The 19956-nt window shown below is 38.1% G+C and overlaps 2 protein-coding genes across 2 annotated transcripts in view; one reads left to right on the forward strand and one right to left on the reverse strand.

The window, feature by feature from the left end:
• Positions 1 to 635: 635 nt before the first annotated feature.
• Positions 636 to 13268, reverse strand: LOC307119026 (piggyBac transposable element-derived protein 4-like). The gene is made up of 3 exons (XM_079805011.1): positions 12969 to 13268; positions 4605 to 6147; positions 636 to 1328 (listed from the first exon to the last, which is right to left on the reverse strand). The coding sequence occupies exons 2-3, from the start codon at positions 6126 to 6128 to the stop codon at positions 819 to 821; spliced, it is 2034 nt and encodes a 677-aa protein (XP_079661137.1). The 5' UTR covers positions 6129 to 6147; positions 12969 to 13268; the 3' UTR covers positions 636 to 818.
• Positions 13269 to 15628: 2360 nt separating this feature from the next.
• Positions 15629 to 19956, forward strand: part of clip1b (CAP-GLY domain containing linker protein 1b) — a 46064-nt gene continuing 41736 nt past the window's right edge. The window contains 1 exon segment of the mRNA XM_079804999.1: positions 15629 to 15757. The gene's annotated coding sequence lies outside the window, so the exon portion shown is untranslated.

Genomic DNA, 19956 nt, shown 5'->3' on the forward strand with positions numbered 1-19956 from the left:
TCTTTCCCATTCTGACATTCAGTTTGGAGTTCAGGAGATTGTCTTGACCAGGACCACACCCCTAAATGCATTGAAGCAACTGCCATGTGATTGGTTGATTAGATAATTGCATTGAATAATTGAGAAATTGAACAGGTGTCCCTAATAATCCTTTAGGTGAGTGTAAATAAAGTTGACTTGACTTTCTCACCAAAGCTCTCTCTATTTTGATGTAGATCATTAAACTGTTACACTGCCTAAGAAGTCTGTCCGAAATCAGTTTTGTGAGGTGCCTTCATGCACAAACGCTGCCTTACAAGCCATTGTCTGATAAGGCAGCGAGGCAATGAATCAGCTGCCCAGGTTTTCGGACGCAGCCATCATGTATGTATGTATGTATATATGTATTTGAAACACCTGCTGAAAAATAAAATGACACGCAATAACAATTATATCAGTGATGCATGTTGCCTGGTCTCTAGGGCCAAATGTTGTAACAAACTTCATTTCTAGACACAAGTTATGAATTTGGATATATACTTAGAAACTAATATTCTAAGTTTATCATGTTTATATTCACTTCTTTTGAAGTGTCAGTTTTTGCAGTGATGCCACATTATGGTTACAAATAGTGATACAATGAATGAAAAGATGTAAACACTGTTTTGTCATATCATTTATTTAAAACATCAACATTTAGTAACTAATAAAAATCTCAAGAAAACAGGAGGAATAATCAGAAGATTAGTAAAGAAGTTACTAAAGAGAATAGAAAGAAAATAATTTGTAATAAAAGTAAAAAAGAGTAAAAGAAGCACACAACCAGCGACAAATTCTGTTTAAACCTTCTTGCATGCGTAGCAGTAAGTAGTTATAACAGCGTGTGACTTGCAAATGTACAAGTTACACTTACTGCACGTCATGCTGGTTTTTGTGGCCTGCTTTGATTCACAGACCTGACACCTTTTCCTCTTGGAGGGGGTTGATACTGGCGAGGAGTCGGGTTTTTTGACTTCAGAACAGCATGCACGTGCTTCCATCACTTTATGGTACGGAGTAGGTTGGAAGGCGGCTTCGTTTTCTGAAGAGCATGCTTGTGCTTCCTTTACCATATTCTGAGAGGCTGGTGTGCGGGGAACGCCTTGCCGTCTTTTCATGAAGGGAGTGACCAGAGCTTCCCCTAGCTCTTCCAGAAAGAGTCTCCTTTTATTGAACTTCTGTTTGTTCCATTTAGGATTCATTTCAGTCCAGAGTACCAATGCATTGTAGGCGGAGACGTCCAACATGTAAAATAAAATCACCATGGCCCAATTATTTGTCTTCCTTTGGCAGGTGTATGTGGCAGCAAGCTGCAAGTGAAATGACAAGCAAAAAACACGAAAGCTTTAGTCATCAGCTGGCAATTCAGTTCACTTCATATTTACCCTTAGGCCGTGTGTCCACCAAAGCGTTTTTCAATTGTTTTCAATGGGAGCGCCGCGTTTTTAGAACACCATTAAGCCTAATTTATACTTCTGCGTCGAGTGCACGCCGTAGCTACGTCGTAGGCTGTGTGTTGCACGCGTAGCCTACGACGTACCCTGACGTGCACCTCTCCAAAAATGTAACAACGCGTCAATTCTACGCGGACCGCAAGCGCTGTGATTGGTCTGCCAGAACCCCTCCCTTAGGTCAATAAAAAAATCTGCGATAGGAGTGTGTGTGTCCAGAAATGGGATGATAGTTTCATCCTCACATCTGCTATACAACTCAATATTTTGTAGTCCAGAGATTCTTTATGCATGATCCGCTGTGAGTGTGTGTGAGCTCTTGACGGTCTAGTGGTAGAATTATTGTTAAGTGTGCCAGAGGTTCTGGGTTCTAATCCACCGTTGTAAAGTTTATTTATTTATTAATTTTTCGCATTAAAACCAAAGATGTTAATCAGTGATTGGCAGTATCAATATGCATGTTGACTAAATTCAAGCATTAAAGAGAAAACGGTGTCTTCACTCTTTTTACACATTAATTTCCCACATATAATTGAATGAGGAAAGGAAAAACAAAAGAAAACAGCAACAACAGACTAGCATGTTGACTACTTGAACATACATTTTGCTCTCCTTTCTTTCTGGCCAGCAAATTTCTCAATGACTCTCTGATTAAAGTCAGTCATCTCAGTAGTGTCATGACGCTTGCATTGTTCAGTTAGATATTTGAGGTATCTTACCCCCGTTGTTGTCCACAAAACTTCAGAACCAACACTTTGAAATAAAAGACAGGGAAAGCAATAAAGGGCATTGCTAACAACACATCCAGCCAGCCACCTACGTTTCTCATAACAAGCGTGTGAAGCTCCGAGTGCAGCTGCGTCCTGTCACTGGCCTGCTGCTGGATTTGTAAATCGCGTTGGTCCGGTTCGGGATCCTTTATCCTTTTTTTTCTTCCAGCGAACGCCTTGTGAAAGAATTTGGTTTAACTGCTGCCATCTCTACGAAAGTGATCATCCTAACAAGGAGTGACGGTGTCGCCCGCGCACTTTCGCTTTAGTGGCCAAGAGCGTAAAGTTGAATGACAGGTGACGAGAACCAATCAGATTGGATAAAATAAAACGCATCCGATTCTGATTCGCCAAGGACGCAGCGACCTGCGTCCGGAGGAGGATCTTTAAGAAACCAATTAGAGACCAGCTTCAGGTCACATGCTGCCCGTAGATTTTTGGACTCAGATAGACATCCATTTGTCTGGCGTCCCTCGCCCATGAAAGCGCATGAAACATATTGAAGAACATATAAAATAGTTAACCGATCAAAGCCAGTTTTTATTAAATGCTGAGGCTCTTACTAACAGCCGGCATGTCGTATGAGTAAACTATTTTATTTTTATTTCACTTTTATATGATTTTTGTATACATGTATATTTCTTGTTTTTTCATGGGGGTGGCGCCCCAGCGCCCTCTATTGACCAGCCGCCACTGCTGCCATCACTGCTACTGCTACTCCGACACTGGCCCAGTCCTAAATGGCACACTTCATGTGCACTTTCGGTCTTGTGTACTTACAATGGCCGCTGCGTGCACGTGTCCGTTAAGTAAGCGAGACCGCAGGGTGTCCCATTTGTCATTTTAGGTCTCAGAAGGGTGCTTGCGAGCGCCCCCTTTGAGGTCGATATGCGTCCTCGATGCGCACTTCTGCCGAACCCGCACTGGTGCGGGTTACGCAGCGGACTTCTTCGCAGCAGTCAAATCATCTTTATGTCGTGAAAGTGCGGACTCAGAAAGACCGTGAGGGTTTATGTAAACGCAGCGCTCATCACTGTCACTTTTCACCCAGCCGTCCAATCACAGTGGAGGAGGGGCGGGACAAATACAACACCGACCAACTGCCACATTCTGCGTGTTCAACGTCAACAGATGAAAACTTCCGTTAATAACGGAACAAAATAATTTAAAACAAGAGCCGGAGCAAATACTTTACATTGTAACAGCATTCTTGTATAGAATCAATACAGAAACAAACTATCTGTGAAATGAGATACTGGTAACACTTCCGCCTAGCCTGGATGCCAGCCGAACTTAGCCCCGCCCACAAAATTTTTACTCGGGCAGTTCGGTCTGGACTTGATCGGTAGAGAAGTAATTATGCCCGAACAGAAACTGTTCGGACCAATGAAATTGTCAGGGCGGGCTTTAGACGATGATGGACAGATGATAAACAGTAACGTAATCCACGTCATCAAAGGCACTTGGGTTGAATTTGTTCTAATCCTAAACGGAGAACTTCGTATATGCATTCACCTTTACTATTTCTCTCCAAAATGATGATCGTGTTGGTAAGTACTCTGTGTATCCTTAAATTCTTTTTTTTACAACACCGGCAAAGATCGTTTACACTCATCTTTTTCTTCTAACGTTAGGCTACTTATTCCAGCGTGCGTGCAGACAGGGTTGCCAAGTTTTTACAACAAAACCCGCCCAATTACTAACGTTCCTTAAAACTAGCCAAAAACAAGCCCAATAGCTTTCCAGGGGGGTTCTCCGGGGAAAAAAAGGCATTTGGGGGTAAAATGTGTGTTATTTTGGCAGGGCTGCCTGCTAAAATTCGCATTCCTGGGTCTGTATATCACATAATTGGGGTCGCTTCAACCCGTGGACATGGCAACACAGTGCAGTTGAGTTCTGTTGACATTTGACAACTAACGTTATGCGTCGCTCCGTTGCTCTGATTGGTTGTAGGTCTATCCAATTGAGGTCTTTCCTGGTTCGGTTGAAACACGCCCCATAATCACAGCCCAACGGAGCAGTATCAGACTCAAATTCTGACTAGAATTGAGTATGACGACGTCAGGCTAACTTCCGCCGATATTCTGTATCAAAACAAGCAAAAAGTCTCACTTGAAAAAAAGCTGCTTTGCCAAAACGCTCTCAAGCGCACACAGCGATGTGTTTTCAGCAGAGTGCCTAGGGTTTTCAGCCGGCTAAAAACGCTTTGGTGGACACGCGGCCTTAAAATTGTAACAGGTGTAACTGGTTTTTGAAAAAGAAAACATGCACGTATGAATTGTTCACATTAAGATCTATAATATGCATTTAAAAAATTAATAGAGTTGATTATAGTAGGTTGAAATATGCAAAAGTAGTAAAATACCTTGTCAAGGTTGTCAACTCCCCCTTTGGTCTGGTTGTAGTCTAGGATTATTTCAGGCTTCTTGTGATCTTTGATGCTTATTGCAGCATCTCTGTGAAATGTGCTCATAAAAAGCACGTTTTTTTTTTTTCTGGGACAGTAGGACACGAGAGTGTGCGTCTCAGTGAAGGCGAACATGGACGAGAGTCGGGCCCTGTCTTTGAGGGACAGGAGCGCAGGTGGGAGCTCAGGATTGTTTGATCGGACTGTTCCGATCATGGTCATTTTCCTTTGGAGCAGCTCCTCGCCGAGGGCGTACGAGGTGAAGAAGTTGCCACATGTGATGGTGTGTCCCTGGAGACCTGATGTCATGTCCAAGACCATGCGCATTCCCTGGTTCTTTTCTGGCTTGCTGTCGGCAGCTTTGCCAGTGTAGATCTGCATGTTCCATGCGTAGCTCGACCTGGAATCGCACGCCGCCCAGATTTTAATTCCATACTTGCTCGGCTTACTCTGCATGTATTGTTTGAAGGGACAGCGACCTCTGAAAGGGACCAAGCACTCGTCCACAGTGACGTTCGGGCCTGGATTATACAAAAGTGGCAGGCGTTGGACCCATTTTTCCCAGATGTCCCTTACTGGTGCCAGCTTGTCATGTTTCTGTCGGCCAGACCCTGTAACCTTTCTATGAAAGCAAACGACCCTTGACATATTGCGAAAAGTTTTCAATGGCATGGTAGCACGAAAAATTGCCCTTCCTGACACACCGTTCCACAAACTGCTCAAGGCCTCATGGTGGGATCGATACACGCCCGCCAGAATCAACAGACCGAAATAGGCCTGTAAGTCTGTCCAGTCCAGGTTCTTCCAGGCTTTATGAAACACACGTTTCCCCTCTATATTGGACATTTCAATCAAAATCTTTTTAATGTCATCTGGGAAAAACAATTCAAATGTTGATTTTATGTCTTCGGCATTGGAACATGCAAACCTGGTTGGTCCAGGGGTCATTTTGAGGACACATGGAGGTGGTATTCTCCCTCGTCTCTCTGAAGGAGTTGTTGAAGTCCACAATATGTTCTCGTTTTTGGACTGGTAAGCAGCCTCTATCTCAGGAAGATCCACTTCATCTTCCTCTTCCTCTGACTCTTCTCCATCAGTAGAGTGGTAGTCTGGGTTGAATTCTGTATTGCCCTCTGTTTCAGAAGCTTCATCGAAGAGCTCCTCCTCTGACTCATATTCTCCTTCCAGGTCTCCTATCGCTTCCATCCATCCATTACTTATATGTAGGGCCGCATCTCTTTCCTCTTCCATGCATCCATCACTTGTATGTAGGGTTGCATATCCTTCCTCTTCAATGCATCCATCACTTGTTTGCGGGGTCGCATCTCTTTCCTCTTCCATCCATCCATCACTTGTATGCGGGGTTGCATCTCTTTCCTCTTCTATCCATCCTTCAGTTGTATGTAGGGTCGCGTCTCTTTCCTCTTGTCTGGATTCAAATAAATGAACCAGGGACTCCACAGCACTAAACCGTCTCTTCATTGTGCAGCTACAGAATGAACTGCAAGCAAGGTCCAAGAAAGCCACATTTATCATTTTCATTATCATTATCATTGAGGATCAAATGTCCTAATACATTGAAACATGACAAAAAACACTTTAGAAGGACAGTTTGGTGTCTTCACTATTAAAATGAAGCCTTGTGCTGTGTTGAAAACCCTATAACAATGACCGGCCTACAAAAAATAGCTTATACAGTGGCATGAAAAAGTATGTGAACCGCTTGCAGAATCTGTGGAAATGGGAATAATTTTAACTAAATAAGAGGGATCATACAAATTGCATGTTATTTTTTATTTAGTACTGTCCTGAATAAGATATTTTACATAAAAAATGTTTACATATAGTCCACAAGACAAAAAAATAGCTGAATTTATTAAAATAACCCTGATAAAAAGTTTATGAACCATTGATTCTCAGTGCTGTGTGTCGTTCCCTGGATGATCCAAGGCTGTTTTTTGTTTTGTGATGGTTGTTCATGAGTCCCTTGTTTGTCCTGAGCAGTTAAACTGCCCAACGTTCTTCAGAAAAATCCTCCAGGTCCTGGACATTCTTCAGTTTTCCATATTTTCTCTTTTTCATATTTGAACCCTCTCCAGCAATGACTGTATGATTTTAATATCCACCAGGACAATTGAGGGACTACTAAAAAAGGTTCAAACATTCACTGATGCTCCAGAAGGAAACACAACACAATGCTCAGGAGTCAGGACAAACAAGGGACTCGTGAACAACCATCACAAAACAAAAAAACAGCCGTGGATCATCCAGGGAACGACACAGCACTGAGAATCAATGGTTCAGAAACTTTTTTTCAGGGTTATTTTAATTTATTCAGCTATTTTTTTGTCTTGTGGACTATATGTAAAAAAAAATATGTAAAATATCTTATTCAGGACAGTACTAAATAAAAAATAACATGCAATTTGTATGATCCCTCTTATTTAGTTAAAATTATTCCCATTTTCACAGATTCTGCAAGCGGTTCACATACTTTTTTCATGCTACTGTAAATCACTCGTTATGCTATAATTGTCAACTTGTTTTCTTTCAACTATCAGGACTGGTTTTGTATTTCTTTTTCGACCTGATTAATCATTGGCTTAATTTATCTGAGAGTAGGCAACTCATTTTTTAGAGTGAAAAAAGCATTATTTATGAATCATTTTCACCATTTTAAATAAAAATGAAGAACGTTTTATCACACAAGTGTGCTTTAATGTTTAATCAGGAAGTTTGCTTTGAAATTGAATGGGGGGACTGAAAATAAGAGAGACATTTAGTGTTCAGGAGCATGTTCATTATGTTCATGTTCACAAGTGTTGCAAACATAAAGCCCTTGGACCTGTGCATACACACAAACCATTTTCAAAGAGAAGAATTTTACCCTACCATGAACTGCATCTAATATCCATTCATCCATCTGATATTACCACATTCGAGCACACACACGCACGCATGCTCAAACTGGCTTTAGTCTGCAGTGACCCTGCTTCAGAAGAATCGTTCTTTTATGTTCTTTCGATGTTCTCACATAGAAGCAGACAAAAATGTACAAATATAGATGTTGCCTCCTCCTCACTAGTATCTTGATGAATGATCTGATGAAGAACATCATGCACAGAGAGCTTCTTCGCCATTGTGCTGCCACAAAATAAATGACAAGCAAGGTGCTGTGAGGCATTTATACATGTGCTATAACATCTACATTTGTAAATTGTTGTCTGCTTCTATGTGAGAACACTACTCCCAAAACACAATGTCATAATATTTTGTCTGGAAGCTGTGACGAAACAAAGAACATGAAAGAAAGATTCTTTTGAAGCAGGGTCACTGCAGACTAAAGCCAGTTTGTGCATAGGTGTGTGTGTGTGTGTGTGTGTGTGTGTGTGTGTGTGTGTGTGTGTGTGTGTGTGTGTGTGTGTGTGTGTGTGTGTGTGTGTGTGTGTGTGTGTGTGTGTGTGTGTGTGTGTGTGTGTGTTTGATGGATGAATGGATATTGGATGCCGTTTAGGGGTAGGATAAAATTCTTCTCTGTAAAAAAAGATTGTGTGTAATACTCAAAATAGTTTGTGTGTATTAATGTGTGTGTGTATCCATGCATCCACACATGCACAGGTCCAAGGGCTCTATGTTTGCAAGCACACATGTACATATGTGAACAAGAACAGAATGAACATGCTCCTGAACACTACATTTTTCTCTTACTTTCATTCTCTCCCATTCAATTTGCTGGTCATTTTTGACTAGGAACACCACAAGTGTAACAAGGTGACATCTTTGAGAAATAGTTCTACCCTGTGTGAATAAAGTCACCAAGTTTCAGTTCAATGTGATAACATTAACTAGTATTTTCAGGAGAAAAAGAAAATCACAACATGAGGGTTAAAAGATGACAGTTGTGTCTTTTGTCACTTTAAATGCTCAAGCTCTTGACAGGATGGATTCTGATTGGCTGTCAATGTTTTTATCGTTCATCAGCTGTAATTATCGTTATAGTTGTGGTGTGGACTCTGCCATTCTTTTATATTTAGAATGTTTTTTTTTTTTTAAACTATAACTTTATCGTTGTTGTTATAGTAATTGTCCTTAGTGTTAACAGGCCTTTAAAGGACTAACAAATACAAGAACGAATGCTGCGTCGGAAAACGTGTACTATCTGATTAGGTGCTAGATTAGATTAGATTTTTAGACTTTTAACTATAAACAAGCTCGAAATACACATTGACTCTTATTTTGAAATGTCTGCACCTCTATTGCAGTTGCAGGAGATAAAATATGCATTGTTACAACCCTCTACAACATATTACTATATAAACATCGTAAAGTAAACATTGTCATTATTCATCAGCATTAGTTCATAAACAATTGCCTGGCATAAATGTGCGCTATTCATGATTGTGAGCCGCTCTGGAGCGCTGGATTGGGGATGCGTGAGCCTGTAGAGCGCGCTACAGCGCTGTGTTTTCCAGCGGTTAGATCAGCACGTTCAAATCAAATGCAGGGCTCCAGACTAACTTTTTTCACTAGGAGCACAGTGGCCCCCAACTGAAAATTTTAGGGGCACAACCAGAAATTTTAGGGGCGCACACCAGTGATGCGCGGGTTGATCCAAAATGAGCGGGTGCCCGCGGCCACCCGCGGTTACCCGCGGTTACGAGTCATCCAAAAATATTTTTAATGATATTCGGGTCACGGTCGGTCGGATCGTCAATAAATCCTTATTTACCTTTTGAATGTTGAGCGTTATTAACTTTTGAATAAATGCTGACGCGGGACAAAATGCCCGATTTCCCAAAACGTTGAACTGAGCAATGCCATTGTACCATTTTAATAGGCTACTTTTAAACGCATTTAAAGTCAGTTTTATGTATTTTCTGAGAGGGGGCGGGATTTTTGTTGGGAAAGTCGGGGGAGAGACGCACACTTCAATTAGACTGGATAAACACATGCAGCATCTTAATTGTTAAGAAAATTAAACGAAATAAATGAATAAATCAAGCCTGTATTACATAACACTAGGCTATATCATACAGCATTCAGAAAAATAACAGTTTGCGCTCCTAAGGGCTTTCACACTTTTTCAAATGTTTTCCAAATGTGGGTTGATGAATTCTTCAAGCCGGGTCGAAACATAAACATCGCGTTCATCAATAATATGCATCTGGAGCTGAAATGGAAAATGATGGGCCGCCTCAAGAACTGCCTGCTCTCGCTGCTGCACCTCTGAGCACACCACGTCAGGGCCTGAAACATTTTCTCAATGGCCCAATGAGCTACGATGAGCATTTACTACTTTTAAAAAATGCGGGTCAGGAAGCGGGTCGGGTACAATATTTTCTTCTTTTTTTTTTGCGGTCCGAGTTGCGGGCGGGTTAGTTGAAAACGTCGGTCGGGTGCGGGTTGTTTATACATTGACCCGCGCATCACTGGCGCACACCGTAAATCCACACCTGTATTACTAATAGGGATCGGTATCGTTAAGGTTTTAATGGTATTACTACTCTTACCAATACTGCTTATCGATCCGGTATTTTAACAGTATTCTTACCGGTTCTTTTTATTATACTTTATATATATTTTTTGTATAAAAAAAAAAAACATAATTAAGAACATAATTAACATGGCTTTATAATCTGAAAAGTAAAATATCTATAGCAAAAGAAACAGCAATGTTTGAACAAAAATATAAAACATCTATTTGTAAATGGACCAGTGTGCAGGCATTCGGAAGGTCTGCTAACATTAATATTACAGTAAAGAACAAACCTACAAAGAAATCTAATAAAGTAATGAAATGTAAAATAACACTGCATAGTTTTCACTGTATAAATTGTTAGATTAATGCTTATAAAAGCTAAAGTTATTAATTCAAGAGATGTGAATATTTTCTATTTGCCTTTTGTTCGATTCGAATTAATGGCTCAATCGTCAGCAGGTTTATTAGACGCTGCCCCTTTAAGACCGATCAAATGTAGAACTAATAATATCATATTCTCCTATTTCTCCAAACTATTTAAGCCCATATAAGATATAAACTGTTAAAATAACTACTCTCCAATCTGGTCATTTTGACACCGGCTATTTGTTGTTTATTTGATGGTTTAGACGCGCACACGAAGCCTAAAATATAATGTGCAAATCGGTCCATTTCACAGCACACACACATAAGCCGCCTTGAAGTTGGAAACAGCGTCTCTTGCGCGGATTATTGTGCATTTAATAGCTCTTTATTATCAAACACATCCCGCAGTTTAGCAACAGTACAAACTGCAGTTTACAACAATCACTGAATCTGACGTTTAGTTTAGGTTTAAGGAGAAATGACAGCGCAAGGCTGTGAAGGGAAGGATGAGCTCGACGAACACGGCTATAGGAATAGTTTTACCTCATATCATCTTTTTATAATTCTTGGAAGCCGAAATCGAAAATAAATTTATTTTATTATCACAGCACATCCCTAAAGTTTAAGCAGACTAAACTTTTGTGTAGTTCTCTTGGCCATCGTCACTCATTAAGCTGACTTTGGTGTTGTGTTCGCTGTAGCTCCACATGAGAGAGCGCTCGCTTTCTCTTCTGGATTGCGAATGGCAAAAATGCATCACGGATAAATGGTTTAATATTATCTCATATAGAAACGGCTGGCAAAGATAGAATTTGCCAGACATAACGTCTATCAATTATAATTAGTAAGTGTATTTTCTTAATTTCTCCAGTACCGACAGCAGGCAAATTTACTGGTCACACATGTGCGACTGGATGTAAAATTCAGTCGCACACTCTCAAATTTTAGTCGCAAAATGCGACCATTTAGTCGCACTCTGGAGCCCTGAAATGTGCGCATCTGTTACACAGGATATATCAGTTCTGACCGGATCTCTTCCCTAATCATCCCTCCCTAACATTTTCGTCTCGTTTTTATTTGTTGACGAAAATGACAGTAGGTTTTCGTCATAGTTTTTGTCATCCAACACTAGTTTTTATTTAGTTATCGTCTCGTTTTCGTCAATGAAAAAAGGTTGTTGACGAAAATTATTCGTCAACGAAATTAACACTGCTTCCATGGCAGCAAAACGCAGTGACAACCTGTGGTGTCGAAATACTATTGGGTAAACTGGCAGCGTGCGGTATCGCACAGACCCAAGCAAAAACAGACATTCCGACACAGAACGCACATTTCAAAGTAGAATAACTGGCTGTAGCATTGTTTTTCTGAGAAACAAGTAGGTGAATTTAGCATGTTTCCTAAATATCATTATGGTATTTTTATGCTTTAGTAAATTGAAAAACTTACATACAGCACCTTTTAAGTGTCTATCGTATGCACACTTCAGAATCTTGCCAGAAGTAGTAAGTCATCCAGGTACTTAACCTTCTCTTTTATGAGAACTTCTGTGAATTCGGACATACTACTATTGTCACATAGCCTAGAAATCCAATCCGCACCCTAGCGGCAGCAAATCTAATTTGCTGCGAGTGTAGTAGTCTAGCAACTCTCGGTAGACCTGCGAGCTGGGAAAACCAAACTCTGGTCAGGCCAATCACATTGTGTATAAAGTCGGTGGGCGGGCTTAACATAATGGCGGCAGAGTTACGGCGGTTCCGCGTGCTACTTGTAAACAAAAAAGCTGGCGAACAGCGGTCTTTCAAATCAGCTTTGGCCGCGACTCTGGAAGACTTGGAGTTAAGCTTTTCTTTGAGAAAAGAACAAAGAACTGCACTGAATTAATTCTTAAGAAAGGAAGACGTGTTCGGAGTTTTGCTGACCGGATACGGCGAAAGTTTAATCCATCAATTAGCTCCCCTTCACGTTGCGCTCTGGTTGGTTGTAGCGCTATCCAATTGCGTGCAGAGGGAATTTGAAAGACAACCGTTAATCCCGCCCCTCGGATTGAGCCCTGCCAATGGTGAGTTCCCAGACCCAACATCTTGATGTGGGTCTGGCTGGTCAGGCTACTTGTATCCCCACTTATCCCAAATGCTTCCAACAATGTTTAAATCCAAAGTACACAAGTCAACAAAATATATAACATTGTTCTAGTGGGATTTTTTTTGGGGGGGGGGGGGGGGGGGGGGGGGGGGGGTTAAATAATTATAAAATGTGCCTTTTAACTGAATTGTCTCATTGTTCTCTGAATTAACTTTGCTATTTATTTATTTTTGTATTTTGTGAATGTATGTTTGTATTGTTGTGTGTGGCTATATACATGTTTTATTATTATTGCTTTGGCAACATTGTAAAGTCATGTAAGAAAAGCTCATCAGAATTAGATTTGGGTTTTTTGTGTGCAAAATGTGAATAAAGCTCTGTGTGCATCTTACCCTATGCACGATGTTTTGGATTGCACACAAATCCTTTATGCAATCCTTCCTGGTCTTCCTGTGTATTTCAGAAGCAGATCTGCGCGAGGAACACAGATGCATGAGATTAGCCCGAACACCAGCGCTGCATTCAGATTACTGCAATATCTGTACTGTTTCCTTGAGTTCAGGGGTGCAGAAATGGGCAGATATGACCATATTATTGACTAATGGAGCCCAATAGTATCCAGCTGCAGCCCCGCAGCACCACAGTTTCAGAAACTCATTTTCAGAACCGCGTCCACAGAACCGGAAGTGAACGGCGCTACGTTATTTTCACGCTGTTTTCACAGGGATTTTAATGATACTTTTAAATAAAGTCACTTTTCTGGTCACATTTAAGCCAATGAGACATTTGACAACAAAAGCACGAAAGGAGAATATGTTGAGTTGCGTGTGATATTTCTGTCATGATGTGGTGAACAATATTGAATCTGTTCACGTCTTTCACGTTTTATCAGTAAAGCCTTTGTTGCATTTGTCAAAAGATATTATTTGTCTATATATTAAATAATTAATAATAAATAAAACGTATTCATTTCGTTTTCAGGGATGAAAAGACTTCAATCTTTTCAAGTCTTTCTGCAGAGATGCCATGATATGGGCTTAAGAGTCACTATTTTTATTTATTATGAGCCGTTTAAATACATTTTAAACCTATTATTTTAGAAATACTTTATAAATGTCCTCTTTGTTTTCATTCAGAGAAACACGTTTCACTTGTTCCTTGTATTAATTTTTATTTGAAATATGTCACATTCTCTGTGTCTAAGTATTATTTGTAACAACATGAACATGACGGAAATAATACGATTGAATATGCAGTCAAATGGGAAACACTTTTCAATATGTTACACATAGCCTAATATATTTTTTAAATAATAAAAAAGTTGTAGTTGAAGTAAACTATAGTGTCCATTAACATGAAATCTCCTCATACTTTGTGTCAGTATTATATAGTATTAATGTTATATTATTATAACATAGGCTACTACCGGTCAAAAGTTTCAGACCAAAAAGATTTTTTAATGTTTTTAAAGAAATAGAGAAATATTGTGAAATATTTTAACAATTTAAAATAAATAAGTTTTCTATTTGTATATATGCAATTTATTCCTGTGATCAGATAAAAACTGTTCTTTTGAACTTTTTACACAACTGTTTTCATCATTGATAATAATCATAAATGTTTCTTGAGCAGCACATGATCATATTAGAATGATTTGTGAAGGAGCATGTGACACTGAAGACTGGAGTAATGATGCTGAAAATGCAGCTTTGATCATAGGAATAAATTACATTTAATTTTTTGGGGTATTTTAATGACATAAATGCAGCCTTGGTGAGCAGAAGAGACTGCTTTTTAAACATTTAAAAATCTTACCGTTCTAAAACGTTTGACCGGTAGTGTATATCTATACAGTCAAATGGGAAACACTGTACAACATGTTACACATTTATTAATATATATATATATATATATATATATATATATATATATATATATATATATATATATATATATATATATATATATATATATATATATATATATATATATATATATATATATATATATATTTTTTTTTTTTTTTTCTAAATAAAAACGGTGTATAGTTTTAGCCTGTATCCATGAAGTAAACTACTGTTTGTATCCATTCATTGACATTAAGCATGATCAAAGGCTATGTTAAAAATGTTTGATCATTGTACATCATGGTATGCATATTATATGATTATATGACAAAATCCATGCGAAAAGAGCTTAAAGAAAATGTATGGGTATGGGTATTGCAACTATGACTGTTTAAGCCCCGCCCGTGGTCTAATCTGATTGGACACTGGAAAATTGGGCTAGTTTTCATTCAATTTGGGTGAGTTTTGAGTTGTCATTGGGCTGGAAATATTCTGGGACCTGGCAACCCTGCTACAAGGTGATGTCATATTTGCACCACTCTATTGCGCGGGAAAACCGCGGATTTGGCAACATGGGTGGAGATAGCACCATCAGATCAATGCAAATTTACCTGGTTTATCAGAAAAAAATGGTTACCATCAAAAATGCACCTGGTATCAATTTACCTGATGTTAAATTATTAATTTTAGTTTTTGCAATCTTTAAATGTGTGCTCGATCTTGTGGTCAAAATAACAAAAAGGTGACATTTCAGTCAAAACTTTATTGGAAATGCAGGAAATGAAGTGGAAAATAAAAACGGTACAAGGCAACATGGTTACATTTTATTTGAATGTGCAGTTTTGTCAATATCCACATGTGACCACTAGTGGCCGCCACAGACAACTGACACATTTTGACCACATTCATTCACTGTAATTAAATAAATAAAAGACTATTTCCTCCCCTCAAATTATTTCCAATTAAAGCTATTATTGATTTTTATCATAGGTCAACAATTGTTTCTGTTTCTCCCCAGCACGACATTACAGTTTGCCTGAAAGACAAGTGTTTTATAATGAAACTTATTCTGCAACAAAAGTCCTCATTCATCGATCCATAAATGCGCTTTTCCTCCCTTTATCAGATGCGGCTGATTTAAATTGTTCTATAACCTGTTCCTTTACATTTATACAGATGTCATGTCAAAAGTCACTGTAATTGAAGTGTTTGGGCGCAGCTTTGTGTTGAATTGCCTCACCCATCATCATCACTAGTGTGAGATCATCCAGACAAACAAGAAATCCCTTCATTTCCCCTATCACGGAGGAATGCTTGACATTAAAACGGTTCAGGTAAGATAATATGATCACTTTATTCCCTCTAAAGCTCACTGTATTGAGCTCATGTGTGATGTATTTAGAGGATTAGCTCTTCTGGCTAATGTCGGTTAGCAGACAGTTTGTTATTATGAGAAGTCACTGCCACGTAGAAACACAAACATACTGAATTTGTGACTAAAAACAGACTTTAATATATTTATTTAGAGGGATATAATGTTAAATGAATGGATAGTTTTTTATATTTATTTGGACAGTTATCGTTTGGCTAACGTTAGTTGTCGTTAGCTCGCTAGAATAATAAACAATAACAATAATGTATTTTGTAATTAACGATCGAGTCCAAATTGATCGATATCGCTGATCGCATTAAGTGCAATAAATTCTTATTATTTCAAATATTTTTGGTAAAACCAGAAGCAAAAGTATAGATAACTTAATTTTACTCCTTCTTAAACGAAACAAATACGTTAACCGCTAATTTATTATTCAAGGATAGAGTAAACAATTGTGATATGATTGTTGTCACTAAAAAGTGTTGGTAACATGATGTTACAGTGATTTTCAGATGGTAATACCATGCTATGTGCATAAAGACATGGTACCATGTTGTTCCATATTACTCTTTTTGCACGATCATGATTTGTTTAACCGTAAGGTTTTATTGTGGAATAGCGTAAATATAAATGATTTTGTACTAAGGATTAACTGTCATTAACTGACACAAATAGCCATGGTTACCATGGTAACAATAGTTCCCACGGAAGTACCGTTGTTAGTTATTTGATCATTTAACAATATAAAATCATATTTTTTATATAAACCAACTGTCACTAACAAATAAATTACAATGTTAATGTTTTTTAAAATTTCACTTTGACAATAATGTTTTTTTGTTTTTGTTGTCATTTTGGCATGAAACAATTATTATATTTTCTTCCCTATAGAGTGCATTAGCGCCCGCACCTTTTTTCTTTCTTTTTAGCAGCGCTAGGCCCGGAAGTATTTTTCCATTAATTTTTTTATGTGGATTTCCATTCATTTCTTTATATTTTTAAGTCTTCGTTAAAGAGTTAGACATGAACCCACCCAATCAGCTACGAGGTGAATCACAGCACTACAAATGAAGTTATTGGTTTGATTTGAAGCAAAAAAAGTAAAAAAAAAAAAAAAAAAAAAAAAATCAGACAAAAATACAAGAATGTGTACTTGTACCTGAAGCATGAAGCATTGCGAACAGCATAATCAAATTAAAAACGATGGAGAAATATAAAACTACTCATTTATGTTGATTTATATTAACATAACCATGGCTATTTGTGTCAGTTAATGAATTTATATTTACGCTAATCCACAATAAAACCTTACGGTTCAACAATTCATGATCTTACAAAAAGAGTACTATGGTACAACATTGACAGTACCATGTCTTTATGCACATAGCATGGTATTATTACCATCTGAAAATCACTGTAACATGTTACCACCACAACACTTTTTAGTGACATCAGTCATATCAATTGTTTACTCTATACTTGAATAAGAAATTAGTGGTTATTTATTTTGTTTAAGAAGGAGTAAAATAAAGTTAGCTATACTTTTGGGTATCACCATTTGCTTCAATATACTATTGAATTACTATATACTATAGTAATACTATTACTAATCAGAGGTGTCAAAAGTATTCGCATTCATTACTCAAGTAGAAGTATAGATACTAGGGTTTAAAAAGACTTCTGTAGAAGTTGAAGTATCAACTCAAGCTTTTTACTCAAGTAAAAGTGTAAAAGTACTGGTTTCAAAACTACTTAAAGTATAAAAGTAAAAGTAATGTAAGGGGAAAAAATGCCATTAAAGGGGTAGTTCACCCAAAAAAGAAAATTCTGTCATCATTTACTCACCCTCAAGTTGTTCCAACCTGTATGAGTTTCTTTGTTCTGAACATATTTTGAAGAATGTTTGTAACCAAGCAGATAGAGCAACCATTGACTGCCATAGTAGGGGGAAAATGCTATGGCAGTCAACGGTTGCATTTCATCTGCTTGGTTACAAACATTCTTCAAAATATCTTCAGAACAAAGAAACTCATACCGGTTGGAACAACTTGAGGCTGAGTAAATGATGACAGAATTTTCATTTTTGGGTGAAGTATCCCTTTAAGGACAAAAGATTAGGCCGCGCCACAGTGCATACCCCACCTCCTAAAAAAAAACATTTTTCTAAAGGCCATAATGACTATAATGCTATATTAAAAAGTAATGTTGAATTTTTTTAGATGCATAGGCTACCCGTTTCAGCTGCATATATTCCCATTGAAAATAATTTTAGGACAATGCAAATATATTAAAGAACCATATGTGTACTACTGAGCAAAAAGTCAAAATTCAGAGGCATGTTATTAATAACCATTATTTGAATGTGTGATCAGTGTGGCCAGATTGGGTCGACGATTTCCAGCCCAAAAACTCACTAAATGTACATTTATATTCAAAAAATGGTTATTGATAACATGCCTCTGAATTTGGACTTTTTGCACCTTTACAATACTTATAGGCAACTAGTCACTCCAAGAAAAATCCCAAAACTTTAACTGCCAAAATAATGTGATATTATTTTATTGCCATACCAATCAATGTTGATAAGTTACCATTTTATCTCCTTAAAACATAACATTGATGATAAAAATAAAAAAAAATTCCCAGTAAAACAGATCAAATATGACTATATGTCCAGGTAGAAACTGTCAAAACGGCAATCCCTCAGAAAAACATAATGTCAACAGTAAGAAGCCAATTTACGTGCGAAAAGTGCCCAATATAGAGATTGGATAAAGCAATGTAATTAACAGGCATTTCACACGTTAATGCACACACCACTGTCAAAATGCGTAATTCATTTATACTGTAGGCCACAATAATCCGCCAACAAAAAATAACAACAATGCGTTTACTTTTGTGTTGCACTTTGCTTTGACAAAACTACAGTCCGTCTTTCGTGAAGTACATGGCACATGCACTTAGCAGTCAAAACATATTAATCGTTGATTTAAAGCTCTTTCAGCAGCTGTCGGGGTTGCTAGTTGCAGATGTCCTAAGTGTGTATATGACGATGGACAGGAGTCACGGTTATATTTATAAAGAGTCTTCGTGTCACAGGTGTAATTCACGTTTGAGAGTTGAGTCACTCTCCCACTCTTTACTGTAGATACAACTTACTGTGTATTTATGCCACTGGCATAGCGATCACTGGAATATACAGCTAAAGTTATCGCGCTAAAAAAACGGCTAAAGTCATGAATGAGCTCGTCTGCCTGCTGATCGCTGATTGGCTGAAAGTGCGTGCTCGTCGGTGAGAACCCGCCCTATCTGGCAGCATGGTGTGTGATTTGTGCAGGTGCAGGCGTGATTGATCGCGTACAACCCAATAGGGTGTCGGAATGGTTTGTGTTTTTCCTTCTCATCCAACCACAATCAAATTCACTCAATCCGGATGGCGCGATTTATCTGGATATATTTTTTTTTTTTGACAAGCCAGAATGAAAACATGCCGAAATGGAATAGGAGTAACGAGGCTATTTTTAAAATGTAAGGAGTAGAAAGTACAGATAATTGCTTGAAAATGTAAGGAGTAGAAGTAAAAAGTAGGCTGAAAAATAATTACTCCAGTAAAGTATAGATACCCAAAATTTCTACTTAAGTAAGGTAACGAAGTATTTGTACTTCGTTACTTGACACCTCTGTTACTAATATTGGACATTCATTGTACACACACATATATACACACACAAACACTGCATCAACTTGATTATGTCATTCTCAGTGGGATGTGGGATTTAATGGGAGTGGGCGGAACTATTAAGCTATTTTTCGACTCTTGGTGTAATTTTCTGTACAGCATCATGGGTAATGTAGTTTTTCACCTAGAATTTTGCCGTTAAACTCACTTATTTTAAAAAGAAGCTGAAACAACATGGGCTCACATCTTAAAGAGAAGCAAATACCATGGATTAACAACCTCGTAGCTCACAGTAGGACTGTCTTTAAAGGTTTATAAGATATTATTCAGAATCATTTTTTTTCCTATGGAGAAGGAAGTATGTATGAAGTATGAAGTTTTTACTTCTGGAACCCGACTGTTGCACTCTATTGTGAGTTTTTGTACACCGGAAACCTTTTACGCATTCCTGTAAAAATGGTTGTGCTTGAAGTGAATGC

The sequence above is a fragment of the Gobio gobio genome (genome assembly GCF_949357685.1).
Source record: "Gobio gobio genome assembly, chromosome: 22".
In the NCBI taxonomy this organism is placed as follows: Eukaryota; Metazoa; Chordata; class Actinopteri; order Cypriniformes; family Gobionidae; genus Gobio; species Gobio gobio.

Bases quoted from the DNA above. Each gene is read 5' to 3' on its own strand.
- LOC307119026 (XM_079805011.1), bottom strand. From the start codon at position 6,128: ATGAAGAGACGGTTTAGTGCTGTGGAGTCCCTGGTTCATTTATTTGAA. The intron at 1,329-4,604 runs GTATTTTACTAC...TTTCACTTGCAG, and splicing joins GAGTTGACAACCTTGACAAG to CTTGCTGCCACATACACCTG.